Source organism: Anguilla rostrata, chromosome 18, assembly GCF_018555375.3.
Source record: "Anguilla rostrata isolate EN2019 chromosome 18, ASM1855537v3, whole genome shotgun sequence".
Lineage (NCBI taxonomy): Eukaryota > Metazoa > Chordata > Actinopteri > Anguilliformes > Anguillidae > Anguilla > Anguilla rostrata.
The window spans coordinates 20,534,783-20,561,885 of record NC_057950.1 but is presented as its reverse complement, the minus strand read 5'-3'; the positions used below and the strand labels follow the sequence as shown (position 1 = coordinate 20,561,885).

The 27,103-nt window shown below is 40.5% G+C and overlaps 1 protein-coding gene across 4 annotated transcripts in view; it reads left to right on the top strand.

Moving 5' to 3' along the window:
• The window catches only part of grid1a (glutamate receptor, ionotropic, delta 1a), a 301,759-nt gene extending 276,626 nt beyond the window's left edge, over nt 1-25,133 (top strand). For 3 of the 4 annotated variants that reach the window (XM_064317444.1, XM_064317441.1, XM_064317443.1), the window contains 9 exons: nt 1,124-1,225; nt 3,512-3,709; nt 4,019-4,352; nt 6,037-6,175; nt 16,451-16,646; nt 17,500-17,666; nt 21,349-21,589; nt 22,139-22,277; nt 24,237-25,133. In XM_064317444.1, the coding sequence (XP_064173514.1) occupies nt 1,124-1,225; nt 3,512-3,709; nt 4,019-4,352; nt 6,037-6,175; nt 16,451-16,646; nt 17,500-17,666; nt 21,349-21,589; nt 22,139-22,277; nt 24,237-24,634 (1,914 nt within the window). In that variant the 3' untranslated portion in view covers nt 24,635-25,133. The remainder of the gene's footprint in view (nt 1-1,123; nt 1,226-3,511; nt 3,710-4,018; nt 4,353-6,036; nt 6,176-16,450; nt 16,647-17,499; nt 17,667-21,348; nt 21,590-22,138; nt 22,278-24,236) is intronic. The other variant, XM_064317442.1, reaches the window with a different exon arrangement.
• Nucleotides 25,134-27,103: the final 1,970 nt, after the last annotated feature.

Genomic DNA, 27,103 nt, shown 5'->3' with positions numbered 1-27,103 from the left:
AGCCGATTGCGGGATAATGGTTGCTTGTCACTCGCTTTAAAAGAAGCATTATTCAGGTCTGGGATTTCTGAGGCATGCAAGCCAAATTAAAACTGTGTTTCTACAGGGCATTTTACCAAACATTTGTCACAATACGCTTCACAGCATACTCTGGCTTAGAAGCTCCAAAATTGCAAACCAAGGGCAAGAGAGGCAAGGAAAACTCCTGAGGTAGAAAATGAGAGGAAAATCTGGAAGGTCTTGATAAGTTCCCTTCCAATCCTGTTTACTCTGGATGTACACTAGGACCAAGATTGGGACCTGTGTGGCATTCAAATGAAACTAAAACCTGACTGTGCCAGTGGTGACTATGCGTTCCAACCGCTTATTCCAGACGTCAGTTTTACTTTTTTTTTTTTACCCGTTTGGCCTTCAATACTAAGAAAGGAGGCAAGGAAAGGAAGCAAGGATGTGAAAATTAAGCAGTTTATCACTGCACAAGACTGACACCTCTGGTTAAGCAGAAGTACTGCAGCTCTCCAGGGCAGTGCTTTTGCAGAATTGCAGGGTGAAACTAAACTCTGGCTAGCTTCCAATTCAACTTAAGGAGAACATGCATAGTAATGTCTGTTCTTTAGAAAATGTATGGAGATTTCAGAAACAGGACTTGCTGTACCTGTGAAGACGTCATCACAAATTGACGAGGAAAAAAATAATTCAGAGAGGGGAACAGAATGAGAGATTGCTAGTGTGGTTTGGGAGCACTTATTACTGCAACATGTTGCAGTCTACTCAAAGCCAAGGAGCTCATCCTTTCCTTGTTACCATGGTGACCAGTGCATCTATCCGCACATTAGAGACCAACTTCTCAAAAAGCATGAACATCAAATGTGTTATTTGCACGTTTCACGTCACAAAAGATTAGTACTCACAGGAACCCTTTGAAGTCACCAAATTAATAATTGATTGTTGATACTGTTAATGATTTAAATGCCATTCATATATACATGCTTTTATTCCATCCTTGAAAGAAGCAAGGTATGAACAGCTTTGTAATGCTAACAGGTTTCTCTCTGTCTCCCCCCCCCTCTCTCTCTCTCTCTCTCTCTCTTCCTCTCTTCCTCTCTCTCTCTCTCATTCTCAGCTGGCCACATGGGACTCCAGTAGAGGCCTGAATGGGAGCCTGCAGGAGAGCCGAATAGAGAACGGGATGCAGGGAGTCACCATCAGGGTGGTGACTTTACTGGTAGGGGGGAGCCCTGGGGCGCCAGGCAAACGTGCAGACACACAGAGCAGCGACTGCAGACACGCCGCCTCACATAATGGGGTATCACATGCAGTCAGCGCTTGCATTACTCACGCTGTGTACGCCATTCACAAACAGGACAGAGCCATATCCATCAAGCAATCAGATTACAGCCAATAAACATGTAGGAACACCGCTAAATCTGAGATATGGATGCAGTACCACTCTCTTTTTTGTGTAAATCGAAAGGCAAGGACAGGTGTTTACTGAACCACTGCCCTAGTCCTGCCTCCCACTGTGTTTTCATGCACTGTGTTTGCAGTACTAACATTATCGTATTATTACCACCACATTATCCAGACCGAGATGCATGCATTTCTCAATGAACTTTACTTCCTTCTTGTGTTAAATTGAGAGGTGAGGGTCAGTCAGATATTCTCTCCCTCGAGATGCACTCATTTCAGGCCATGCCGTTCAGTCTTCGCATTAGGACCTGTCTGGCTGGAGGTGCTGCATGTCCACCGCTGCCATGACTCTTTCCCATAAAGAGGCATTATGATTTCTCTCGGTACAATCAGACCTGTAATACCAGATTGATGTCTCATCGCCTCCCACACACGCCTCAGCTACAGGTCAACAGGATCGTTACGAAGCGCTTCGTCAACATTAGCTTTGTCAGTTGTGGAAAAAACTTAAACTTGGGACTCTTCAAACAATCAGGAGTGGTCCTGAATCAGGACTTTAACTTTAGAGCGGGTTGCGTTTACACAGAGCCAAGTCCTCTGGCACAGATTCAATCAACATTTGTCCTTACAATTAAATGCATTTTGAAAGAATTGTGTTTTGCTTCCGAATTTTACGAGTTTATCAATTACCAAAATTAACTCACCAAACTCTGTTTGTGTTCAAGTCATGTTTCCTTAATTTTATGTCAAAGTTGATTGAGTTCAGGCCTCTGTCTTGTCTAAAAGAGTTTGTAATCATTCAATTTGTATTATTATTATTATTATTATTATTATTTAAGTGATGTGATCAGCACTGATGGCCAGAATTACCTTTTCCTCTTCATAGAATATTTCTGCAATGTATTTTATTTTCTTTTTTTTACACTTGAACTTGCTTAAGCTCTACTGTTTCTTTCACATGACAAGTAGAGCTTAAATGCATGGATTCTAATGTTCCTATACCTAGCCAAACTGCTTATGCCCTTTAACCTTTGACCAAACTTTGGAAAGAGGGGTGTGCTGGGATCTATGCAAATGAAATATAAAGGGAGGGAGCCAGGGTCAGGGTCAACTCAACCATTTCAATTCATGAGATGGATTGAAATTCAATTAACTGAGAAGTCCTCACAGAGCACTGTGCCCACTTTTCAGTTCAGGAACTGAATCTGATTCATTTCCTGAATTAACTAGGGAGAATAGGTATTGGCACTGACCCTGGGGCTGAGCTTGTTTTTGGAAATGCCTCAGATAATGGTCGGTGTTAAGGGCGGGTGGTGACCCCTGTGACAGTGACAGTATGTCTCCATGCACATGGGCTTTTGCTGGCCTTTAATTCAGACAGATGGCCCTTAGCTCGGTGTCCAGCCCTTACGGGCAGGAGGGTGTTATAGCCTCTCCCTCCCCTGCATTTTAAATCACTTTTTCTTCCCTTCATTTATTTGGAGTTTGCTTTTGTGCATCTTTTGTTTTCTCGAGCTTTGTAAAAAAAATAATAATAATGAACTTGTCTTGTAAAGACGTTTTTTGTTCTTTTGATGACTGATTGTTAAAATAACCTTTCTGTTTATGAAATGATTGCTGCTAGATGCTCCATAGCAGTGGCTGTCTCGCTTTGTGAGTGCAGCTCTCTTAAGCTCATTAAGCCTCATTTAACATGAGCGGTTCAATGCCAGTCAGTCTCACGAATGCCTGCTTTTTCATTCGATGCACCTGCTGTAAATTATTTGCTGTTTTCAGCAGCATCCTAAACCGATCCACATTACTATTTGAGAGGGAAAAAAAACACAAACCAAGAGGATGCAGCATGTGGGTAGAATTTATAACGGGTATTTATGTCTTGTTTGCATCGATAATATTTAATTGTCTTCTGTTCAGCTGCTGGTTTTGTTTTACCTTGACCTTCATGCATGTGTTTATAAACATGCTTGCGTTATTTAAAAAATGATGTGGCAGGAGAACAACTTTCACTCACAGGGGACAGGAGTGCTTATCACACCAAGAATCAGTGAGTCACCTCAATAATAAAAGACTGCTAATGAAAATATATGTGTTAATCTTCTAGGAGGAACCATTCGTCATGGTTGCAGAGAACATTCTTGGACAACCCAAGCGCTACAAGGGCTTCTCAATCGATGTCCTCGACGCGCTGGCAAAGGTTCTGGGGTTCAAGTATGAGATCTACCAGGTTCCAGACAACAAGTACGGCATTCAGCTGCCCAACGGCTCCTGGAACGGCATGATCGGGGAGCTCATCAGCAAGGCAAGGCTTTGTGTCCGCTCAGCTGCTGAAGCTGGCGGGACCCCCAGCGGGATCCCAGCTTACTGATGGCTGCTCTCTGCATTAACTGCAGAACACGGTCACAGAAGCATTTTAACCACGGTCATTAAGCAATTGAGTTCGAGGATGTAGCCAGCTATTGATATGCATTGATGGATTCCTGTTTTAAATGGAACCCCACGGAATGTTGGTTGGTTGAGAAGCAGCATGCACACTTTTGACAGGGTGCATTTTTATTTGTTGTACTTCTTTACTTTGTTTGATTTTTCTCTCGCGCCTTGGCCTCTGCAGAGGGCAGACCTAGCCGTGTCTGCCATCACCATCACGCCGGAGAGGGAGAGCGTGGTGGACTTCAGCAAGCGCTACATGGACTACTCCGTGGGCATCCTGCTGCACAAGCCGGAGGAGAAGATCAACATCTTCTCGCTGTTCGCGCCCTTCGACCTGGCGGTGTGGGCCTGCATTGCGGCCGCCATCCCCGTGGTGGGGGTCATGATCTTCGTGCTGAAGCGAATGCAGGCTCTGCGCGGCCAGAACCCCCCCGGCCCCCACCAGCACCCGTCCTCCATCTCCACCTCCCTGCACAGCGCCATCTGGATCGTCTACGGGGCCTTCATGCAGCAAGGTGAGATACAGATCTGTGCTGTAGTGACACCATCTTCAGTTCCTGGTTGTTTTGGGGGGGTAGTTGTCTTAAGTTTTCTCTTAAGAGAACAGTGTGGAAGAACTTGACTGGCCCTGACCTCAACCTCATCCAGCACCTTTTGGATGAAATGGAAAGCCAATTGCAAGCCAGACCTAATCGCCTAATTAGTGCCTGGCCTCACTAATGCTCTTCTGCCTGAATGGAAGCAAATCCCTGCTCCTACATCTAGCATATATGTGTATGACAAAGACATACGTATTATTTTGGCCAAGAAGTGTATTTTTCAGTGTATGCTTTTATTTATGGAAATAAAAATGGGCAAGGACTGTTCATAATAAATAAATAAATAAATCCCACATTAAGTGGGACAGAACTTTAAAAAAAAAAAACTTTTTTAGTTTTCTCCTTCATTTTTTATTCATGTCACTGTCTGTTGAAAATAATGTTGCACAAAAAAAGAAATGAGGAGAGAGAAACAGTTTGTTGGTCCCTGGAATTGATGAGAAATAGTGCGTCAGTATTTTGCCTTTTTATTAAAGGACAGACAGCAGCAGTGGATCCAGGCCACAAGGACATTCAAAGAAAACTGCATTTTTATTTCGTTAAAGGGAGGTAAAAATAGGGGCAATTTTTCATCAAAGCATTCAGCCTCAAGATATAATTTAAAATGCCTGCTACAGATGTCATAATTGCTCTGAACGAGCAGCAATTATCATGAAAATAAATTGTCGTGTATATTTTTAATAGTCGGGCTGTACATTTCTTTTCCTTCGTATCTATGGTGTAGCGTAGAACGTATGAAACAAAAGCTGTGTCCGCCCTGGTGTTTTCCCCCCCAACTGTTACATACCTTTTGCCAAAGTAATTGTATTAGGAGCTGATTAACTTTGATTGGCTTTAAAGGCCGTTTGTGCGTGGCGGAGGTGCCTTTGAATGGGGCTTGGTGCCTGTCCAAGAACAGCAGAGTGGGCCGCGTCCCTGCTTCAGCAGCCCCTGCACGGGCCCAGCTGGGGCGGTAAAAGCCTGGCTCTGCGCCCGCCGGCCCTTTAAGGCTGAGACCTGAGTGATTATAATGTGCCGAAGCGCTGGCTCTCCGTCTCTTTCTTCCTCAGGCCGCAGATTGCAGGTGTTCACTCTCAAGTATGGGGAAAGGGGGGGGGAGAACAGACACCTCTCTGTGTTTATTTCTGCAGCATTATCTTGTGTGTGTGTGTATGTGTGTGCGTGCAGGAGTGAATGAGTGAATGAGTGAGAGGGAGACAGAGAGAGAAAGGGGATATGGGCAAGGCCTTATTGAGTAAGAGAGAGCGACATACCAAAAAAGGAAAACATTGCATGAGACAGTGTATCGCTGCATGTGTATCTCTCTGTTTTTGTTTTTTTTCTTGCAAACAGAAATGTCGTCATGTAGTTATTCTTTAAACCTGATGACATATCTCTTATATCACAGTATGCCTTAATAGAATAATATGATTTTCCTGACCCTAACAGGAATCATGACTGTGTCACAACTGTGTTAATGTTAAAACCTGGGAGAGTATTTATTTTTGAAAACGAAAAAAAAAATGATGATGCTGTGGTTGTGCCTCTCTGAAAGAGCAGTTTTTAATGTCTGGTGTCTACAGACAGGGGGCGCTCACGCGTTTGTACTGACCCTTTGCAGGTGGGGATTCGGTGGTGAGCTCCATGGCTCTGCGGATAGTGATGGGCAGCTGGTGGCTCTTCACGCTGATCGTCTGCTCCTCCTACACGGCGAACCTGGCGGCCTACCTTACCGTGTCCCGCATGGACAGTGCCGTACGGTACGTCGTCCCCCCTCTCTCCGCCGCCACTGCAGGCTACGTACGCCACCTGGCTCACTGCCTGCGCTCGAAAAGGGTCACAGTTTTCATTTAGCGACACGCTTGTTGTCCGAACGCGCTCACGTCATCGTGGAATGTGACCGGCAGCCCTTCGAGGCAATGCACACCTGTCTGCCATGCATGGAGGGGAGGGGAGGGCAGGGGTTATTCGACGAGATTGTCCTCTTCCCTCTTTGCGCTGACCTCGTCTCGTGGCACAACAGCACCCCCTCTGGTTGACCGGGCACCTGCAGCCTGTCCGCGTATGAGCTGCTCTGGGAAGCGGCGACAGCTGGCAGCATGCACTATGGAGGAGGAGACGGTTTTAGCTTAATTACACACTGTGTGGGATTCAGTCAAGTGCACCCAGTCAGTTTAATTCAATCAAACCAAAGCAAACCTTCCTGGATTAATCTGGGGAGTCATTTCATGTCAGTGAAACCACTTGGCACCTTTACACAAAACATCACCAAGACAAGGTCAGGTCTGTTTGTGTTCGTCACAAATAAAGTCTAAAGTTTAAATGTGCAAGAGCTAAAAAGGTTGTATTCGACACAAAGGTTTGTATTCGATGTTTGTATTTAGACTTTGTCAGTATAACTCTCTTTGCATTTATTTCTCTTTTTTACTAATTCACTTCAGCTCCATTTGCATTTGAATTGAATAAGTCATTATTTCTGCTAGACCTATTTGCAGGAGCTAGTTTTGCACTGTGCAGACAGCACTTTTCTTTTCATTTGTTACAACTCATGCAGTTCATTTAAATGGTTTAATTTACACCTGCCAGCAAGATATTTTGTTACTAGCATACGTGGACATGAACCCATGCACAAAGCTGATTTGGAAATGAATTATAAATGTGGGATGGAACAGACACCAAAACACTATACAATTTGTTATTTTTACATTTTTATGTAAATTATTATACAAGCAGAGGCTTCTGTTCTGTTACTCTGGGACTGAGTTTACCTGCCATGGCCTGATTTGGCTCCATGCTGTACTCAAGGAACACATATTAGTTGAGAAAAAAAAATGGCGTCTTTTTATTAGGAATGTAAAATGATGGTACAATCATGCTTCAATAGACCATAGATGTATATCTCAAGGTTGTACAACATACCTCACACGACATTTACAGGCACAAGAGCACAAATGTATTCATTATTAAATCAGCGCTCACCAGCCTAGATGGAAGTTTGAATGTCTGTAAATATTGTTCATCATCTCATCCATTTTTAAATGTGCATGTTAGCAGTAGTGAGTGCAAAGTGGTGTTAGAATTCTTTCAGTTATGGTGCTGCTGAGTGAATAGCACTGTGATGTAGAGCACAGTGATGTTTCATTTGGTTTGTTCAGGAGATTGCCCCGGCATTCCTTACACAGCATTATCTATCACGTTAAATCAACTCTCATAAATTCAGTTCAGTTCAGTAACTTCAGTTCAATAGAATAATTTATCCCACTTGGGTCAGTAAGAGTAAGTTGTGTAAAACAACATGGTTGTTGCAGATGTACTGTATAATACATACAACACATAATAATAATGCATCAAATTGGACACCGATACATCACACTAAGTGATAGGTGACAATAAGTCAACGACAACAGTGAAGGTTGCTTAAATAGTTACATCACACAGTGGGCTACATTTTACTAGAGTACATGTGGTCCCTCTTGGATCCAACATAAACTGTGCAAGAGCTGAATTGACACAGAATATTTCACTGTGTGTGAAATTTTGCTGAATGAATTTCTGGAAAAACTGCAATAAATAATGCATGGTAATTATAATTAACATTTTCCAAAGACAAATTTACAGCTGCCTCTGACACCAAAAAAGCTAATTATACAGTTCACATCAATCACTGCTGCGTGCACTGACCGCAAATAAATCCGACAGTCTCACTGTAAATGTGCAATCAGCCACAGGTCAAGGGAACCTGGACACTGGTCGACTGTGGTGAGCCAATAGACTGCATTGGGAGCCAAATTCTGTCTTGAGCAGGGTGACCCTGATCAACATGCTGATTTTGTGCAGTTTAATGGTGAAAGCCAACAGACAGGAGCCCAGCAGGTTATGTATTCATTTATACAGCTGTCTATGGTGGAAAATATAATTTTTAAAAATGATAAACATTCAATTTGTAGTACATTCACTCCTGTATCAGATACAGATATCGTGAGTATTACCTCGGGATGTGAGAAGTGAGTGTTGTTTTACTCGTGCTATTTCCTGCACAATGAAACAGTCCTGAATCAGGTTCTGTAAAATTGCGTTATGCTCTCTTGACACCGGAGTTACCCTCACAGGATGATAAGGCAGTTTGCTTTGTTTTGTCTATGCGGCAAATTAAACCTCCTTTGTCCCTCTCCAACGCCCCCGAGCCCCTTCAAAAGCAATGAGACTGTCCTGGAAAATACAGCCGTTCTGTGGGTGCTTTTAGAAGCAGCAGCGCGGTCTGTCGGGGCCAGCCATCGGCCAGGTGTCGGAGTAAAACTCTGGGCCGTAATGGAATAAAAGTCTTAATATCCCCTCTGGGGTACGGACATGGTTCACTAATTTGTGACTGCTGTGAGGTCACCGTGGAAACAAGCGGAACAGTGCGGTCTATGAAACCATGTCACCGTTTAATAGAAAGCAGATCATAGATCAGCACCTCCCATGCTGAACTGTGTAATATAAATTTGACCCTTTTTAGCCGCGGGTTTAAAATCAGAGAAATGTAATATTTTTTTTTCTGACTAGTCAGATGGTCTCATTGAACGTTCATGAATTTAAATGCGGTAATCAAAGAAAAAAAATGCTGAACATGTCCTTTTGTCCTGATGTTGACAGGACAAAATGATCTTTATAAAATGATAATGTCAATATGTGTATGACTTTAAGTATGTGTGTGTGTGTGTGTGTGTATACATTCTAGATGATTCTGTGCTTCCCTAACAGTTTGGGGAATGCCCTTTCCTGCTCCTGTATGACAGTGCCTTCGGGCAAACGGCTAGGTCCTTAGTCTTTATATAAATGGTTTTGTTGCGAACAGTGTGGAAGAACCTGACTGGCCTGCACAGAGCCCTGACCTCAACCCCTTCCAACACCTTTGGGATCAATTGGAAAGCCACCTGCGAGTCAGGCCTAATCGCCCAATCGGTGCCCAAACTCACTAATGCTCTTCTGGCTGAAAAAACCAGCAGTGCTGCAACTTCTTGTATAAAGCCTTCTCTCGAAGAGTGGAGGTGGTGTTAGCAGCAAAGGGTGGACCAACTCCATATTAATACCCATTATTTTGGATGAGATGTTGGATGTCAGGTGTCCACACACTTTTGGCTATGTAGTGTATATATATCCATTCCTGGCTCACACACTAACCACAAGAATCCCTTCAAAGAAATGCAGAGCTGTGAGCACATTATTATGCAATATGTGATGTCATTTATTTTGAGTTCAGCACCTGCCTTACTGCATAAGTAGTAAACATATTTTATTAACAAAGGTTGAGACATTATTACATGAGGTGAGCTGGTTGTGTGAAACTCTATGTCCACATAATGTCCTTTTCCAGCCCACTTGTTCTAACAGCTATTCATTATAACACATTTAAGAGCAAAAGGTTGTACAATTACTTCCCTCCATTCATATTTAATTTTCCTTTAACTCTTACGGCAGTAACGCCTTACTGCTGCTTTTAATGTCCCTTTTATGAGAAAATGACTCATTTGATAATGGAAATTTACCCATTAACCTGTTTAGTACTCAGAAAATCAACATGCGTCTTACAGTAGGTCTTTAACCTACAATCAAAGGTAATCGGGTATATATTGATGAGATTTTTTAATGGATGAGAGTGAAAGAGTGCACAGATAAGTATCTGATTAGGGGTACATGGGGACAATAAGCCTTAGGGGGACCGTTTTTGGGACACTGATTCCCACTGAATTTCAGATTTTTCTGCTGAAAATATTAAAATTCTCAATTAGTCATTTTAGTTAAACATTCTTATTTCCATATCCAGCATTAAATTAGATTTGTCATCAGTTCTATAGAACAGATATCTGTTGGCTATGCTTTTGTATTATATTGATAAACATATGACCCTATAAAGCTTTCTGTTCTTACAAAATGTAAGGTCATATGTGATGCTAGCTTTGTCAGCAGTTCATCTTGTCCTCTTGAACCACAAATTTGAGGTCTGGGCATTGCAGTTTACTTGGAATGTGTTTTATTTGACAGGAATGACTTCACCATGATGCAAAACAATTTATGAAAGCCTAAAGTTCAATATTGTCCGTAATTGAGACGATCTGGTCTCCGACTCGGTTGTATGACGCTGTAAGCCAGGAGTGTCTAATCTAACCGGAAAAGGGCCAGTGCGGGTGTAGGCTTTGTTTCAGCCCAGCACCGAGGCACCTGATTCTACTTACCAAGATCTTGATTGAAGACCACAATTAGTGAATCAGTTAAATCAGTGTCACAGTGTTGGGCTAAAACAAAAACCTGCATGGTAAGCAAATGCTACTAGAGTTTGTGCCTGAAGACCTTCAAAATAAAGGTTGAAAAGGGTTTATTATTATTATTATTATTATTATTATTATTATTATTAATAAATTAATTAATTAATAAATATTGAGGTATTGTCTGAAAACGTGCGCTTTTAGAGAACCTTTTCGCAGAGAACAGCGAGGGAATGTGTTTGCCTGGCTGATTGTGAAAGGTCGTTCCACCTCCAGGGGGTAGCCCGTCGGCCTCTCCCCGTGTGTGTTTGGGCAGCTTGTTTCTCTTTAATGCTTACACCATATGGATTGAATTAAAGTCCAATGGCCTGTATTCAATCAACATTAGTCCTTAACTTTGAAGTGTTTAGGGAGTTCACAAAGTGTGATTAAAAAATCTCGCCAAGCAATGTTGATAAATAAAAAAAAAGTTAATAGTTGCTTTCAGTTTTAAGTCAAGGTTAAAGATGAACATTGGTTCGATTTGTGCCTTTGTTACTGCTGTGGAATCTGGATACTAGCACTGATTAGTATTTTTAAGCTAGATGGAAATTGAATTTTTGCTTCACTCAGACGCATATCATTATGCCTGAATCCAAACTCATTCCAGCTTTGTCCTTCTCCATTAGTTTGCATTGCTGCCATGTGATACGTTTCACTGTGAGATTCCTGTGCATTAGGAACATTTTTAAACCTTGTTAAGTTGGGTCATATGTTCAAATGAAGAGCCATTCATTCTAAATATAAATACAAAGAGGTGCCATCATATACTCATCTGTCATATTCAATTGAAGATCATAGTCCCTCAATAAGGTGTGTGTTCCATCATTACATTACATTACATTACATTACAGGCATTTAGCAGACGCTCTTATCCAGAGCGACTTACACAACTTTTTACATAGCACTTTACATTGTATCCATTTATACAGCTGGATATATACTGAAGCAATGCAGGTTAAGTACCTTGCTCAAGGGTACAACGGCAGTGTCCTTACCCGGGATTCGAACCTGCGACCTTTCGGTTACAAGCGCAGTTCCTTACCCACTGTGCCACACTCCATCACATGCATTGTTACCTGTATATATGTTATGGTCAGGGTACAGTGAATGTAACATCATTTATTTATTTATTTATTTGCCTATAACATGTTATAGCCATAATGAGAGAATACAGGGATTTTTAGAGTTTTTTGTATTTTAATTAACTAAGTACATGTTGGCTTAAAAGTCTTTATCACATAGAAGTGCCCTGATTGGATCATAGAATTAATCCCTCTTCTCTGTCTATATTGCTGTGTTCGGTGAATGTTGTTCATATGTAAACACATCTTCAAAATGTAGTTCTGATCCCAACCTGTTTTTAGTGATGTTGAGCAGTTTAATTGGGTCTCTTTTTTTAGGGGGGGGGGGGGTGGGGGGGGGTAGCTGCTAAGAAAGTAATGGATGTATAAAGGTTTCTACAACATTAAGATTCACATAATTTTACTGCGCCATTTTGTAATGTTGCAATAATGTTTTATGGTAGCTGGGTTTAGTGATTGTCTGGTTTAATGAGGTTTGCAGACAGGACACAAAGATTGCAGTTCTGTGTCCTTGGATCACGTGGCCAGACAGTTCTAGGCTATATTTACATGTGAACAGGAATATTTTGTCTAGAACTCTATTGGGTGAGTCAGCGTGTATCACACTCACTGCTAGTGATGAGGGACGAGTTACCATGACACCAAAAGCTGGTGGAGCTACAATGTGCTACCAGTATCTCAATGTTTTGAACCTTCTTGTGCAGGGCAAAACCATTTGATTGGTTCAAATTAGTGTTTGGTAGCTCAGGAAACATTCTCCCACCACTCCACATTGCTCTTATAGAAAGTGTTTTCTGCTGCTCTTTTCAGAACTTAGAGTTCTTATCAGGCGTAGAAGAGAAATTTAAGAAGACAACTATTATCAGTGGAGCCTTCTGCATGTCAGCCGGATGCACAAGTGAAATTAATCCACCTTGTCCAATCCAGTGGGGCTCCGGTTTGACTGACTGGCCCATAAATCCCGCTGTCAGGCCTCCTGACAGAGAGCATGAAATATCTGCAGTTATTTTAAATAGCCAACCACGATATGGTGTTAATTAAAATGATTAATAGGCTTAATTTTATTATCTCTAGATATTCACTGAGCTTCAGGCAATTTAAAACAACACATTTTTTTAAGCACAACACAAAAAACACATTGTTTGTAACTGACGCAGATATTTGAAATTTAACTTGTCAGAAAGTCATTAAGGATAGCATATCATCTGTCCACTACCTTTTGTCCTCTAAAGTATAATTTCTAGAAATGTTAAATAATACATACATTGATCCAATACATAATACTATATACATTTAGCTATAAAGGTTTAGCTTTTTAAGTACCTAAAGATGTTTATAAACTTGTGTATGGTCTTTAAAATCTTTGAAAATGGCTATTCACTGTAATATCACAAAATAATTAAGTGTTTTTATTTTTTTTGTTTTTCATCAGGGTGTCAATTACTTGGAAAAATTCATTTTAATATAACCCATCTCTTTTACTTAAAAACAAATGTAGCAATCTGGAATCCAATAAAGTTTGAAGCATAAAGAATAATAAAAGCTATGATGCTTGATTCAATGTTAGGACATGTAACCATTTAGCAATCCATAAAGTGGAGTACTCAAAAAATTACAATCAACCACACAAAAATCAAGAACACCACAATGTTCAGTTCACCCATCGTGGGTTTTGACAAAAAATGAAAATAATAAAATATCAAGGACTGCACACTTTATCTGACCAATGTACAGAAATGCAAAAATTAGAGATGGAGGGCTGCACAGACAAAAATAATATGCTAAAAGGTGCTCTTAGGAAAGAGGAGGAAATATCAATGTATCAGAAGGAGTTTCGTTTTCCAGTCAAAACTGTGAAAAATTAAAAATGGCGAACGGGTGGATGTCCAAGGAACTCTTAATGGAGAAGATAAAAGGCTTTTAACTTCTCCATTAAGAATGCCTTGGACTCCCACTTGTTTGCCATTTTTACTTTTTCACACAAAAAACCCTTTTTGATACATTTGGATAAAACATTTGTCATGTAAATCTTATGTTATAAAATTATCTATAAAAAGATAAGAGAGCAAAGCCTGTGCCAGGGCTTATAAGTATTAATTTTAAACAAAAGATGACTAACAGTCACCAGCTACTCCACAGAGAGGAAGATAAGCTCAGTGGTCAGTCTTTTTGTGAGAAATGCATTCATCATCAAGTGCTTCAAACTGATGACAGAAATTATTGACAAACATTGATTAACTGCAGATATATCTGATAGATTGTGGCAGACAATAAATAAATCAATAAATAAATAGTGAATAATTCAATGGCACACATGCAGTTGTTATCTATGCAGGCATAATAATGGGGGTCAGGGGTTGGGGTATGCTTTGCCTAAACAAAATGTTGTGACCAATTTCGGCAGCAAGTTTAACATGCAATAAACAGATCCTTTCTTTTCTTTTCTAAAAAATGATTTATAAGGTACTTCAGTACCAAAATGTTATACACCAAAAACTGACATTTCATTAGTTAGTTTAATATGTGTCCCTTTTAGAATGAGAGTGCAAACCTAATGTATACACATGCACAAATTTAATGAAGCTGTAAACATTTTATTGTCTTAGGCATATAAATGTATATGATATGTAGTTATTATTTTTTTTCCACAATATTGTATGAAATCACTGATGTAAATTGCTGAAGCACAAATAATCTGCTATTTAATCTAAATGAAAACAGTTCAAGCAATGCATGCATGCTGTGAATATGGCTTCTTCTTGAAGTTGTATGCATGCATTCAGTGCTTTTGTTCTAATGAATACCCAGGAGGTATTTGACAGAGTTTAAACAAAGAAATAGATTAACAATAAGAACAAGTAATGTCTAGCATTAATCAACAGGAAGGCAATGATTGTTTAGTAGCAAATTAATGTGCCTTGTCTGATGATAATTAATATGCAACTGAGTTTCTCAAGATTCCCCCTTGCTTTGTCTGTTTTAGCTTTTAACTACAGCTTGAAAACCTTTATTTATTGGCTAAAAGTTACTGGCACTGTTTTTCATGAAAATTCACCTAAACGGTTCTGGCTGTCAGACATTTGGCTGTCAAAACTGCATTGGATTTATCCAGATATTTTCAAGTTATCCATTCATCCATAATCTAAACCAGTTACTCCAGGTTACGGTTGTGGGGGGGTTCGGGGACTCAAGCCTATCCCAGCAGACATTGGGAGAAAGGTTAGGAATACACCTTGGACAGGTCACTAAGCCACGCACCATTGACACGCACATTCATACCAAAATAACAATTTAGACTCTCCAGTTAATCTAATCTGATACATTTTGCTGTGCGGCAACAGCACTAATCACTACACCGCTGTGCCTCCCTAAATGCTAATTATATACTTGCTAACTATACAATTATGTTTTGACGCTTCTTGGCATTTTTGGTCTACCCCTGAAAAAAGAGACAAATTTCCAGTGACTGAAAGAGTTATGAAAATAGCTTGCTATGATGAATTAATTTAGTACTGTATGATTTATGCATGACTGGATGCTAGTGTTGAGGGACTTATCTGTTCTTTGTATGTAGAAGTAGGACGCCAAGTTGCCCCTTGATTTTACAACAAAGTGATTTAAAAACAAATCAATCTGGAGTTCAAACAGAATGATAATCTGTTACATATGAAAGTGATTTCACGACAAAAGAGTTGTGTGTGTGTGTGCATATCCATGCATGCTCGCACTCACACACACTCACACACACACACACACACACACACACGCACAATGTTGCAGCAACTGCATCCATGAAAGATCTGTGCTCAACATTTTCCACTGAAGACGAGGCTAATGAAATTTTCTTTTGGGAAGATTAAAACAGACACCTGCTTTTACTGGTGGGTAAATGTAGAGGGCAAATGTTGATTGAATCCTTTGTTTAGTTTTAAGCACATATTGAAATTTTAAATTCAGTAGACCTGACATTGATCTGTTTACTGTACACTTGCCCTTTAAATGCATACTCACTCCAGTCAAGCAGGGAAGAATGCCAATAAATCATTCTATTAACTGCATTCCTTGTCATTTAAGATTTAATTTAAGCATTTAGCTCTTGTTTCCTGACAGCAACAATTGGTCAGAAGGGTATGTATCCATGCAAGTATTGACTGATCCAATTACTCGCAACTCAGAATAAGATATGACTTTCTATATTAATATCTGAAAAACTTTACACACTAGCCAGAAATCTATGACGGGCAGGATCACTGGCCATCTTTTAACACAGCCAGATGACCCACCACTTCAGACAGCTTATTGGCTCACCCCCAACACTATCCTATGCAATTAATTAAGTTATCATGGTGTTTTATATGGCACGTCATGTGTATGTACTCACAATTTGTATTGTGGTTCTAAACTAGAACCATTAGTGCTTAGTGATTCTGCACTTGTGATCATTGTCCTGGGACTTTTGTCAGCCAGGTCTGGCACTACTGTTCATATAACTCAGGTGGCTTTCTCTTGTGGATAAGAGCATCTGCTGAATTAATGCAGTGTAATGTACTTTAATGCAGCGCAATACAATGTAATGAGCACTGTGACATTGGCTTCATCGGTTAATTGCTGCTGTGTGACACCGACCCAAGCCAGGGTACTGAAAGTGAAATGATTGTTTTTGCAGGACCTTCCAGGACCTGTCCAAACAGATAGACCTGGGCTATGGCACAGTGAGGGACTCCGCAGTCTACGAATACTTCAGAGCCAAAGGCACCAACCCCCTGGAGCAGGATAGCACCTTCGCAGAGCTCTGGAGGACCATCAGCAAGAACAACGGTCACGAGTACTCTGTGTCCAGCCCCTCGGAGGGAATCCGCAGGGTAGGATGAGGTTATTTCTGCATACTGTGTGGCATATTTTTAAAATGGTATACCAGGAGGGGCAGGACATCGTGAGCCGAACACCAAGCAGCTAAGAAGATTAGGGGAAAATCAGAAAACGCGTGTTTGCTTTCATAAAACTAATTACAGGGACTTGCTGACACTACCCACAATGACTAAGAGGAAGATGAGTGTCCTTTATTTAGTTTTTAGTTTTTTTTTGTAATGAGAAAATTAAGTCGACTGAGCAGGTCCGGTCTTAGCTCAGAGAAGCCATAGAAAATATGGACCGACGCGCACACCATGTAGGATAAAACGGTAGATTTAAGCTGACTCACCACCCAGGCTAGGCATAACAGGTATACGTATAGTGGAACAGTAAAGGCATCGTCTCCTCGGAGTGCACAGGTCTCAAGATAAAGTTTCACTCTTATTTATTTAAAATGTAAATAAACACATTGTCACATAAAACATACATGCTTAATATGCAAATATGCACATTGCAGTGCATGCTCCATAGATGTCTAATAGCTCAGCAGACTTGGTGATAAAAAATCGGCAGAATTTGTGAAAATAACCCAGCTCCCCAGTTGTCGTCATTGTGTGCTTACGCTAAGTAAGCCTCTTTATTTGGTTCACAGAACAGTTTCAGTAATCAGACTTCTGCTCACAAAATGAACCCGAGCAGATGCTCAAAAGGCATGTTTCAGCACATTAATTGCATCTGCATGATATTAACAGTTTCAATCGAACCCAAGTATGCGTTGTTGGATTATAGAGTGATCTTAATGGTTTAATAGCTCATAATGTACCACATGTATTTGAGATGACTCTGTGTACCTCCCCTGGACAGGCTAAAAAGGGGCCCTACGCCTTCCTGTGGGACAGGGCGGTGGTGGAGTACGCGGCCTTGACGGACGACGACTGCACGTTCGCGGTGACGGGGAACAGTATGAGCAGCAAGGGCTACGGCATGGCACTGCAACATGGCAGCCCCTACAGAGACCTCTTCTCTCAGAAGTGAGCCATCCTCAGTCATCCTTACATCCACCCCCCCACCCCCCCAACATGGCAGCCCCTACATAGACCTCTTCTCTCAGAAGTGAGCCATCCTCAGTCACTCCCCACTCCCACCCCCCACCCCCATGTCGTCATCATCATGCTCGCTGGAGTCCAAACAAATGATCTTTACAGATAATCTTGAATGCAAATACATGCTTCTGCCCTCTTTTTTCTGCAAACAAGGTTTTAAAATTCACCACTCTTAGCTTGTGAAGAAGGAAGATAAACCTTCCATTGTCTTATTGTCTTCCATTTTCACAGAGAGCCAGAGATGAAGAAACTAATGTTGAAGAAATCCAGGCTCATTATTCTTACTTCATTGTTTTTCATGAATTGTTCTCATATTTGTTCTTTGTTTTTGTATATAAAGGCATCAATTTGATTGTCCCACTATGTGTGTTCACAAATGCACGCACACAATAGAATAAATATTGATCTTACATAGGGGTAGTGATGTTTGTCTGCCCTTCTCAATTCACTTTGCCTATAGATATTACATTTCTACAGAAGGTGTTGTGCATGTTGCCCAGTTTTGACAAATACAAAATTTTCCAAAACTATTGCTAACCCTATATGAAGCTATAATTAGACTAGCTACTCTCTACAGTCATTCATGGACAACAGGCTGACTATTCTTGAAGTGGCTGGACACATTCCTTAACCCTGTTGCAAGTATAATACTGTAACAGTTGGCTTGCTAGTAGTTTGCAACAAAAATGATTATCGTGCACGTTTGTTTTATTGAGTCAGACCATTGATGTGCATTAGATTAGAACCGTGATTAAGCTTTTGTGCTGCTTCATAGCTGGGCATATGCTATATGTAAGCAGGGGCGTCGTAGTGGGGGGAAAAGTGGGACTGACTACCCAGGGCCCGAATGGGGGGAGGGCCCTCGAAAAGCCTGGAATGATGCGTGAGAGACATGGATCAAGAGAGGAAGGGGGCCCACAGAGACTGCTTATGTGTAGGGCCCAGAATTTTGTGCTACACCTCTGTATGTAAGGAATGAACCCTGTCGGGCCTGTGCCGTTATTGGATAACACTGTACGACAGTGGTGGCCGAGGTGAAGCCGAGATACCTACACAGCAGTCCCATTGGTTGCATGATCTTTACATGTCTAATGCCTGTATCAAACATAGAGCGTACATAGGCACTGCAGAGGGTGGGAGAGGCCAGACAGTGAAGCCTAGGAAGTAATGGAAAACCGCCGCTACTGTGCATGTTCAAATAAAAAGAGTTTGCTGCCCAGTGAATTAGATGTAGAAAACCAGTGTAATTTAACAACCAAAGAAAACCTCATCGATCAATTTTTTTGTGATCATAAAATTCATTAAGTGTAGCAGGTTCTGAAACAATGGTTGTTTTAGTTCAGAAGTGTTTATCAAAATGTTCATGTTTTATTATATATTGCATATTTTCACAATCTTTTTTTCATGTGAAACATAACGATCATTAATTCAAAATAACTTTCGGGAAGTTCTACTTTGCCTTCAAAATATGAAATTCTCCGTTTACTTTAAGGGGAGCTCCAGTGTTTTTCCTCCCTCAGCATGCACAGTACAGGCTTCCAGAGCTTCAGAAGCTTAAGTTAGGCCCTGTCTAGTTAAATATGTATGTCTATGGTATCATGGCTGAATAATTCTGGGGCATGGGTAATGATTAAATCCCCACAGTTCTAATCAAAACCATAAATTAGAGGTAATGGTGTTAAGTCTGTGTTATTTATAACTCACAGTGTTCAGCTTCTGTAGTGTCCATTTGGCATGGTTCCATGCATAGAATGCACTGATTCTTACTCACTTTAAAGCTCAAGCAGTTTTGTAAACAGTCTTTGAAAACAGCTTAGTGTTTTCTTGTAAAATACAGTCTCTCAACTGATTATAGCACATACTCTAAGAAGAAAAAAAGGTTTTTAAATGATCATTTCTTACTTTTTAAATGGGATTTATTCTTTTTTTTGTAGCCAAGTTATTGCAGACCTCAACAAAAGTGAATCTTCAAGGTGAAGTAGTCTGCCTTTGGAAGCCCTTGTTAAGGAGACAGGTTTCCCCCTTTTGTCATTCTTGCTCGCGGTGCTCAGATACACTTATGTTCTCCTGCACTGGAAGCAGGAGCATTTGCTAAATGAATCCTGTGGCATTGGTTTAATTGCTGGCTTGCTACAGTAATGTCTGGGTGCGTAATGCAGAGACAGTTTTCATTTTCATTTGAGCAATGAACATAAATGGTGGATAGAAATGGCTTGCCATGGGAACTTTCAATTCAGTGTCAACCACATGGCTGTTTGATCTCTGCGTAAGCTATTCTGGGTACCAAGGCTTTATATTCCTCATATCAACCTATTCTCCTTTTTATTCAAGAGCAGCTCAAGGGTCAGCCCTTCTGTAACTGCAGGCAGGGAGCAAATGTGCTGTAAAACGGACTGAAAACCGCTTTGACTGTACAGAGTTCGAGGTAACCAATTAAAAATGACTGATCAAATTAAGAAGCAATTTAAGAGAAGTGAACAGATTGTCTTTGTTATTGCTCAGGAGTTTATTAACAGCTCATAATGTGCGAACTGAAGGTCATATGAACCGTAATATGAAGTTTTTTTTTTTTTGTATTTTATACTGTGATTTGAAATTTTTGAAATATAATTTTTACTCAAGTAGGTTTTTGGAAGAATTTTACATTTATATCTTAGTTATATAAGGTATACAGATCAGCATGTACTCAAGTTTAAAAACAAAAACATTTTTTATAGCAAATGACATTTTAATCCCATTAAACTGTTGGCATTTTCTTTGAACTGTTATTCTGAAAATTACCATGTGTCTGAAGACAACCTACACTGTGAAATGGTCAGTGTTGATTTAACTCTTTTGGAGTATATGATTTAGCTGTCCTGGACTCCTTCTAAGTATCTACTCTTAGAGAGTGGATGTGACCGATTTTACCATGTGATCCAGAGGAGGAAACCCAATCTCTTTACTTTGCGTGGTTTTTTATGTGACATAACTCCTCTGTCCAAAGCCTGCCTGTACACATGGGGAACACAGAGGCTCTGTGCACAGGCAGCCCTCAGAATGCTGTACAGTCACTCTGAAGCACTGGGTCTACCATGAGTGTAAGACTTTTCCCAGCATGCTCAGCACAGGGAGGCAGAGGATCTGTCATTTCTCCTGACAGCAGGGGGCTCTGCGAGTGGCGGGGGGTGCAGAGGGGGGTTGCATAACTCTGACAGCCAGCGTGCCAGTTTCTCCTCTGGGGAGGATTCATCCTCCTCTTTCCATTTCATCCCTCTATCATGCCCCTTTTCTCTCCTTCCTGCACATCCATAACCTTTAAAATCACACAAGCATTTTATTTTCATCCCACAACAAGAGATAACTGTATTATTTGCCTGAGGCCCATTTGTCTAAAGATGCTGTTTTTCTTGGATGGATCTTTATCTAGATTAAACAGTTGTTCATTCCTAGTGTTACCAATACATGGGTTTATGTTACAGTAAAATTTGGGATTTGAATTCTTTGTAAAGTGTGCCATTTAAATAAATAATGATGGTTTGATTGATTGATTAGTTGATTGGTTGAATGATTGATTGATTGATTGGTTGGTTGATTGATTGATCGTTCGATTGATCACGTCGTGCTGCAGGATTCTGGAGCTCCAGGACAAAGGGGACCTGGACGTGCTGAAGCAGAAGTGGTGGCCGAGGACGGGGCGCTGTCACCTGGACAGCCAGAGCAGCACGCAGCCGGAGGGGAGGGCCCTGAAGCTGCACAGCTTCGTGGGGGTGTTCTGCATCCTGGCGGGGGGGCTGCTGCTGGCCTGCCTGGTGGCCGGCCTGGAGATGTGGTGGAACAGCAACCGCTGCCGGCAAGAGCAGCCCAAAGAGGTGACCGAGCACCGAGCCCGGCGCGACTCCGCCACACTCTACTTTAAGGGCCCGCCCGCAGACGCTAACCCCCAATTAGTAGATCTGCAGTACACGCAGTTATAGGTGCGGGGAAAAAAATTTTTATTTCATAAATGAAGAATTTCGCATGGCTTATTTTATATTAATACAAATTTTTAAGTGCCCTGCTGATGTCTTTTTTATTTTTATTTTTTTGACAGCATTCTTTTGAACAATCGTTCACGTTCTCTGGACCTTCACATGCTCTTTAAGTCTTACCCTAAAAGAATAGATTTTTTTGCTCCTCTGCTCCCGGGCTGAAGGGTGAAAAAGGGGGTGGGGATCTGTAAAATAAAGTGTGCACAAAGAGGATGCATGGCTCTCTCTGCTGAACCAGTGCAGTTTTAAAAAGCACAGATACTGCCAGTCAAACCAGTCCATAATCCCTAGTAATTCACCGTGTGTCTAATTGCGATTATATGTCATTGTTGACACGCTGTTCAAGTACTTTCCCTATTTTTATTCATGGTTCTTTATGGTCTCGTGCAGGTTACTAAGGATTACAGACTGGCAAGGGTTTCTGGTCCTTTGACATATAATGATATTACAACAGCTTCATCGGAAGGGAGGAAGGACATTTGGACAGAGAGAGAGAGGGGCTGGCTTGAAGCTGAGGCCATTGACACAGGTCAGGATAGACCTCCTGAGATATGTGTTTTTTGTTTTTTTTTCTCGCTCAACAGTGTCCTGACTGCACTGAGCAGGCTGGGGGCGGGGCCATCCAAACCTCCACCAATCATCTCACACCTCAGTTCCTCTTATTTTATTAATTAATTTATTTTTTGGTTTATGATTGAATTTACGTTATTATATGCAAGGAAAAGAAAGACAGTAGTGACCCTCTGATTAACAGAACTACTGGCCCTGTCTGCACTGAAATCTTTTTAGTTTTTTTAGTACTTTTTTCTGCTGAAAACCCCTCAGTAAGATTTTCAACAGTTACAGTACTATTTTTTTTAAACAACATAAAGGCTTGGAAAATATTTTCTTTCAATAAAAAAGAATGCTGTTGACAGAACTTATTATAATTACTTTTTTCTTTTCTTTTTTTTTGTATTGTGTGCCAAGAACCCAGCAGGATTATATCATTAGGATATCATATGTGATTTCACTAGTAATAATTTCACTAATTCAACATTTATATTTGAAGGAGAACTATCATATCACAGATCCAAAGGAGACTACTACACACCATTTGGAAGCACATGCGTGTGTCACCAAACATGACAGGGAGGATAGTTTTCTCATTTCTGTGCTGTGATTCCTGGAGAGTTTGCACTGTTTATTTTTATTTTATTTTATTTTATTTATTTTAAAATAGTGTGGCTCTCTCCGCTACCCCTTTCTCAATTAAGGTGCCATGTGGATATCATTAGCAGCTCGGTCTTACCCACCTTATCTTCATTTCAGTTTTCAAATCAAAAACAGAACAGAGATGTCTAACAACAGAATGTTCAATGGCAATTCAACATTAAGAGTCTGCATGGGATAAGAATGTACTCTCAGTATAAAATGTACTCTAACAGAGTTGATTCTACAGTAAGCATTTTGCTGTATACTGCCTATTCAGACATGCATGTTTCTTATTTTATCTCCTACCATGACATTATTTCTTATAGTTTGGGATAATGCATTTTTGTTTGGGTTTCACGTCTCTGTTTCATGTACTGAAGTCATGAAATACAGCCATGTGCTGCACATAAAGCTGACTGCATAAATAAAGGGATTCAATGTGTCACATACCTTGAATGGCTATAGGGATTCACTTTGCTGAAATGGACTTACGGAGTCAATGTTTTGCTCATTCTGTAAATGGAAGTATGATTTCAATACAAACCAATGATGGTTATGTGATAATTATGTGCCCATAAAGTACCTTATCAACTTGGAATTCAAATATAGTTCCATTTTTTCCATCCCTGTTCCCCAAACAACTTTCCCCAATGTTCTTATCTCCAATAAAGAGAAAACAATTTATTCAGACAGACCATATTGTTTAAAGGCAAAAATACATTTTAGGTGTTCCATTTTTCCCATAGTTTTACAGTTTGTTAACCCACATAACATATTTATATTTAGCAAAGTAGTGTTTTAATTTAGTGTAGTTTTTACAATTCACGAAGCATACCGATGGTTTGCTATGGAACAGCCGTTAGGAAGAAATTAATTAGCGCCGACTTCTTGAAAAGTCACCATTCCTTTTCTGCATCATCTTCAGCATTCAATCAGAGAAGGCTGACTAAAGAAAAACTCAGACATTAATCTAGTGGTGTCCTGCTGTGTGTTTTACGGAGCTGTTGACCTGTAGCCTTTGCAGTGAAAGAGGCATTCTGACGCAAAAAAGCCATCATGCACAGGCCACTGTGTCCATTCCCCACCACCAAATTTGCAAAACAATCAAGTAGTGTTAAAAATGCTACAGCAGAGTGGATTTTCTAATGCTTTAAACAAACTACTGACAAGAGAGTGAGAAGGATCAGGAACAGCCAGTCTCAGCTTCTTTCTCCCTCTCTCCCTCCCTCCCTCCATCCTTCCTTCCATCCATCCTCTCTCCCTCCCTCCTTCCCTTGTCTCTCCCTCCCTTCAGGACAAGGAGGTGAACCTGGAGCAGGTGCACAGGCGTATGAACAGCCTTATGGACGAGGACATGGAGCACAAGCAGATCCCCGCCCCGTCTATGGAGATCTCTGCGCTGGACATCGGCAGCATGCAGTCCAGCCAGGCCCGGGAGCCTGTGCGGGAGTACCCCGGCACAGGCCTGGCTGTGAGCACCTTCCTGGTGGAACAGGGTCGTGGGGCCGGCAGAACGCTGCCCAAGGCCTCTGGAAGGAGCCTTCCCCTTCCCCTCAGCAGCTCCACCATGCCCTCCATCCAGTGCAAACACAGGTCCCCCAACGGGGGTCTCTTCCGTCAGAGCCCCATCAAGACGCCCCTGCCAATGCCGTACCAGTCAGTGCCAGGAGGACCCATTCCAGAAGCCATTGAGCCTGCCCACGGTACCTCCATCTGACCCCGCGCCCTCCCCCTCCCCCTCACCCTCACCCCCACTCTTCCCCTAATCCAATATCCAATCACAGTTGAGCTGCTGGGGACACTCCACCTAACCCCATACAATCAGAGACGTGTTGCTCAGGACCGAGATCTGACCTTGTCCAATCACAAGACCTGCTGTCCGGGACCTTGATCTGACTCTGACCAATCACAGCTAAGCTGACCTGCCTTTATGTGGGCAAAAGAAAGAACATAGAAGGAATGTCAAAAGAATGGGAAAAAACTTCTGATTTTTAATACCAGTTCAATATAACAAGGAAAACAGACTTATTGTATATATTTGTAAATAGGGGAAAATAAGTGCAGTAAAAGTGTATTTTGAATATTCTCAATTTTTGAAGTTGAGTTAAAAAAGAGACAAACTACTAAAAAGACTGTTTGAATGGCTTTGTAAATTTTGTTCTATATGAATAAAGATGAGAAATCCTTGTGATTGTTTTTCGAAGTGCCAAGTTTAAAGATGTATCTCTTCAAATTATATTTTAACAAATAAACACTAACAATTTGACAACAGTCAAACATCACAAAGTGAAAAAGTTGCAAGCTCTCCATATTCCACCAAAATTTCCTGTTACTATGTCAAGCAGTAATGCTAAATAAAAAAGTTACATTATCTGGAAATGGTGAAAACTTTACAGTGGTAGAAAGGATTATGTTTCTATTTATTTTCATACTTCACACTATAAGGCATATGTATCAATTGTTACATCAGTCATAGCTAAATCCTCATTAATATTTGACTTTTTTGCCATATGTTTCATGTTTTGAACAACGAGATGAAGAATGTAATGTAACAATATAAAGTGAGATTTGAAAACACAGTCTTTTTACTATTTACTCTTCTTCCATATTTTAAGGGACAGATGAAGTTTCAGGGAAATTACATTTTTACAATTATTAATCATTACATTTGCCGGGGCTGCAGAATTATGTGGGATAGCCAAATAAATATGCACTTTTGTGAGTTCAGATGTGAGACTGCACAAATTGGGAGGCATGTAAAGCAACCCATGCAATTTATCAAGGCTAGTTTCAATTGTCAGAAAGATGATAATTGCTTATCTTTTTTTAAATGCCTGGGGGAGAGAGGTTTTAATTTGGAGCAGGCACAAGATTTCTAGTGTGAACGTTTTAGTTCTTGCAAGGTATCATCTGCATCTGAGATTTCTAATTTGTATGGAAAGATTATTTTCGATCTAACATCCCTCTTTGAAATTGTAAAAGAAGAAAAAAAAACATTACAGGCGCCAGTTAACAAGTGTTAGAAATTTTGAATGTAATATCAGATAACAGAATGCACAATAATTTGCTATTCATATATATATATATATATATATATATATATATATATATATATATATATATATATATATATTCTATATCTGCTATTCATATACAAACAAAGCTTAAATTCCCAACAAAGCTTCTTTCTACACTGGGGGATTGTTCAGACATACAGTACAAGTATACAGGCTGCATCTTGACCTTTTCTGCCTCCCATTCAAGGGGTGAAGCCCTGCATTACACTGTGACGTAGTGGTTCCTGTTACGAGCAGCTTTATTATTGATCAGTAACTGCAAAGGCAAGATTAAACATTTAATTTACTAATTGTTCTGCTAGCAAGTTTGTGGTAAGAGCTTGTGTGTGTAGGCTGGAAATACACTGCGAAACTATCCATCCCCTAACAACTGTTGCGCAACCAAGAGGTGAGAGGTACTGTTTGGTATGCTATTTTTACTGCATGCTTAATATGAGCTCTTACAAGCAGTACATATTTGAACAAATATTGAAACATTTGGCAGTTCTATTTATTAACATAATTAGCTTTATTATACAGGATAGATTTACTTGTGCATGGGCATTACCAGCACGTGTATTTGCAGCATTCTTAGTCATTGTAAACTTCCTGTATTTAGTGCATGGCATTACAAATAATACATGCTATCATATATTTATTAGTTGCATTTATTAGTTTGCACAATTATGTTATGCACAATTGCCCTTGATATTGTTTTGTAAAATATACATTCGTTTATGTACAGTGGCATAGCAGTGCAGAGAACTACTACATCAAAAATTTTAGACTATGTGCTCAAATATGTTGACACTGCCATTAGGAAGTGATTTGAAAAACAAGATAGTGCTCTCATACAAAAAAAAAAAAAATTCTTTTTTTTAAAGTGGTAAAATAGTGTGATGAGACTGTTATGTGCTAATACAATTAAGGTGGTAGTAATGTGGGTAAATAGGTGTTCTTTGAACAGAAGAGGGAAATGGACTAAAGCCATAACCTGTAGAAGGACGGAGACCACAGCAGGCACTTTTGACAAAACAACGAAGTTAAACTGGGCTTTACTCCCTCATGTTCAAGGTACTGGTTGAAGGGAAAAGGGTCATGTAAA